We start from the raw sequence: 2,369 nt of genomic DNA on the forward strand, positions 1-2,369 counted from the left end.
TTTTTTTTATAAATTTTTATACATTGTCCTATTTTAATACCACTATTATCGTTTACTTTTAATTTAGTTTGAACTTGAATCATAAATTATATTAATGAAATGATGAGAGCAGGACTTGAACCTACATCTTCAGATTATGAGCCTGATAAGTTACCTATTACTCTATCTCATCTTATTACCGATTTTCGGAAGAAAAGGATTTGAACCTTTGATCTTCTGTTCCCAAAACAGATGCATTAGCCAGACTATGCTACCTTCCGTTTTAAAATAATATTAGTAATCGTTTTTATATTTAAAAAAAATAATAATGATGGTAGGATTTGAACCTACAACATTAGGATTATGATTCCCACGCTCTACCATTAAACTACATCATCTTATTAATTATTAAGAAAATAAGTCGAAGTGGGATTTGAACCCACGAGTTAATAAATTAACTGATAGTTTAGCAAACTACTGCCGTAAACCTGACTTGGCTATTCGACCTAAAATATAAAACTTCTTTGATAGGATTTGAACCTACAACCTAATGGTTAACAGCCATTTGCTCTACCATTGAGCTACAAAGAAATAATTATATTTTAATTTTTAAAACTTTTAGTATTTTTAAGCTAAATATTTTACAACACTTACACTTAAAACCTATTAATGTAATCGTCTTTTACAGTTTTTATATGAAAAATTTTTAAGAATGGGTTCTTACTTAGATGCTTTCAGTAATTATCCAAAATAAATTTAGCTACTCGGCGATGCCTTTTAACAACCGATACACCAGAGATTTACCCTTCTCGGTCCTCTCGTACTAGAGTTAGATTCTTTCATTTTTCAAAATATCTATAGAAGATAGGAACCAAACTGTCTCACGACGTTCTAAACCCAACTCACGTACCACTTTAATCGGCGAACAGCCGAACCCTTGGAACCTTCTTCAGCTCCAGGATGTGATGAGTCGACATCGAGGTGCCAAACGACTCCGTCGATAGGAGCTCTTAGGAGTCATCAGCCTGTTATCCCCGGAGTACCTTTTATCCGTTGAGCGATAATCTTTCCACAAAGAATTATCGGATCACTATGACCGACTTTCGTCCCTGTTTGATATGTCTATCTTACAGTCAAGCAAGCTTTTACCATTATGCTCTACAATTGATACTATTATCCAATTTGAGCTTACCTTTGTACACCTCCGTTACTCTTTAGGAGGTGACCGCCCCAGTCAAACTACCAACCATACAATGTCTATTTAAAAAAATATTAGTTATTTATTATAATAAGAGTGGTATTTCAAGAATATCTAAACAATTTACTAGCGTAAAGGTCTAAACGATTACCACTTATACTACACATATTAGATAAAATAACAATATAAAGATGTAGTAAAGGTTCACGGGGTCTTTCCGTCTAACTATAGAAAATCCGCATCTTCACGGATAATTCAAATTCACTGAGTCTATATTGGAGACAGCGGGGATGTCGTTACACCATTCATGCAGGTCGGAACTTACCCGACAAGGAATTTCGCTACCTTAGGACCGTCAGAGTTACGGCCGCCGTTTACTGGGACTTCCATTTAATGCGCAAACATCTCCTTTTAATCTTCCAGCACCGGGCAGGTGTCAGACCCTATACATCATGTTACCATTTAGCAGAGTCCTAAGTTTTTATTAAACAGTCGCAACCCCCTATTTTGTGACACCTCATTATTTTTTTTTAATAATTAGGTACTTTTTATCCCGAAGTTACAAAGTCATTTTGCCGAGTTCCTTCAATATAGTTCTCTCATTCACCTTAGTCTACTCGACCTATCCACCTGTGTCGGTTTAGGGTACGGTTTTTAATTAAAAAAGTTATTTCCTGAAAAATTAAAATTTTTGTCACTTTTTTAAAAAAATTTAATTTAAAAATTATCCCATCAAAATTTGCTTTCGTCAAATCTTTCTTAGGGGCCGTTTCACTCTATGCAATACATCTTAACATAGAAACCCTTGGATTTACGGTGATAACGATTCATATGCGTTATTTTTTGTTACTAATGCCAGCATTTTCTTTTCTGATATCTTCAATATATTTCACAATATATCTTTATTAACATACAGAATGTTCCGCTACCGTTTTATATAAAATAAAACTTGCCGCTTCGGTAAATTTCTTAAGTCTCGATACATTTTAGGCGCAAAAAAACTAGACCAATGAGCTATTACGCTTTCTTTAAAGGATGGCTGCTTCCAAGCCTACCTACTGGTTGTAATCATTTTTTCACTTCCTTTTTCACTTAGAATATTATTTAGAGACCTTAGCGATCAATCTGGGCTGTTTCCCTCTTGACAAAAGACCTTAGCGCCTAATGTCTGTCTATTTAAATCACTTTTTTT

General features: G+C 34.3%; 1 protein-coding gene and 5 non-coding genes across 6 annotated transcripts; all 6 read right to left on the bottom strand.

Moving 5' to 3' along the window:
• Window positions 1–100: 100 nt before the first annotated feature.
• PPTG_20607 lies at window positions 101–172 on the bottom strand. Its single transcript has one exon. It is a non-coding gene; the product is annotated as a tRNA-Met (tRNA).
• A 13-nt stretch (window positions 173–185) lies between these two features.
• PPTG_20608 lies at window positions 186–260 on the bottom strand. The gene has a single exon. It is a non-coding gene; the product is annotated as a tRNA-Pro (tRNA).
• Window positions 261–305: 45 nt separating this feature from the next.
• Window positions 306–377, bottom strand: PPTG_20609. The gene has a single exon. It is a non-coding gene; the product is annotated as a tRNA-Met (tRNA).
• Window positions 378–397: 20 nt separating this feature from the next.
• On the bottom strand, window positions 398–486 carry PPTG_20610. Its single transcript has one exon. It is a non-coding gene; the product is annotated as a tRNA-Ser (tRNA).
• A 12-nt stretch (window positions 487–498) lies between these two features.
• PPTG_20611 lies at window positions 499–570 on the bottom strand. The gene has a single exon. It is a non-coding gene; the product is annotated as a tRNA-Asn (tRNA).
• Window positions 571–739: 169 nt separating this feature from the next.
• Window positions 740–956, bottom strand: PPTG_25030 (hypothetical protein; the record flags this gene model as incomplete). Its single annotated transcript, XM_008919207.1, has 2 exons — window positions 740–802; window positions 915–956. The coding sequence occupies 2 exons, from the start codon at window positions 954–956 to the stop codon at window positions 740–742; spliced, it is 105 nt and encodes a 34-aa protein (XP_008917455.1).
• Between the last annotated feature and the right edge of the window lie 1,413 nt (window positions 957–2,369).

The sequence above is a fragment of the Phytophthora parasitica genome (genome assembly GCF_000247585.1).
Source record: "Phytophthora parasitica INRA-310 unplaced genomic scaffold supercont2.573, whole genome shotgun sequence".
Classification (NCBI taxonomy): Eukaryota; Oomycota; class Peronosporomycetes; order Peronosporales; family Peronosporaceae; genus Phytophthora; species Phytophthora nicotianae.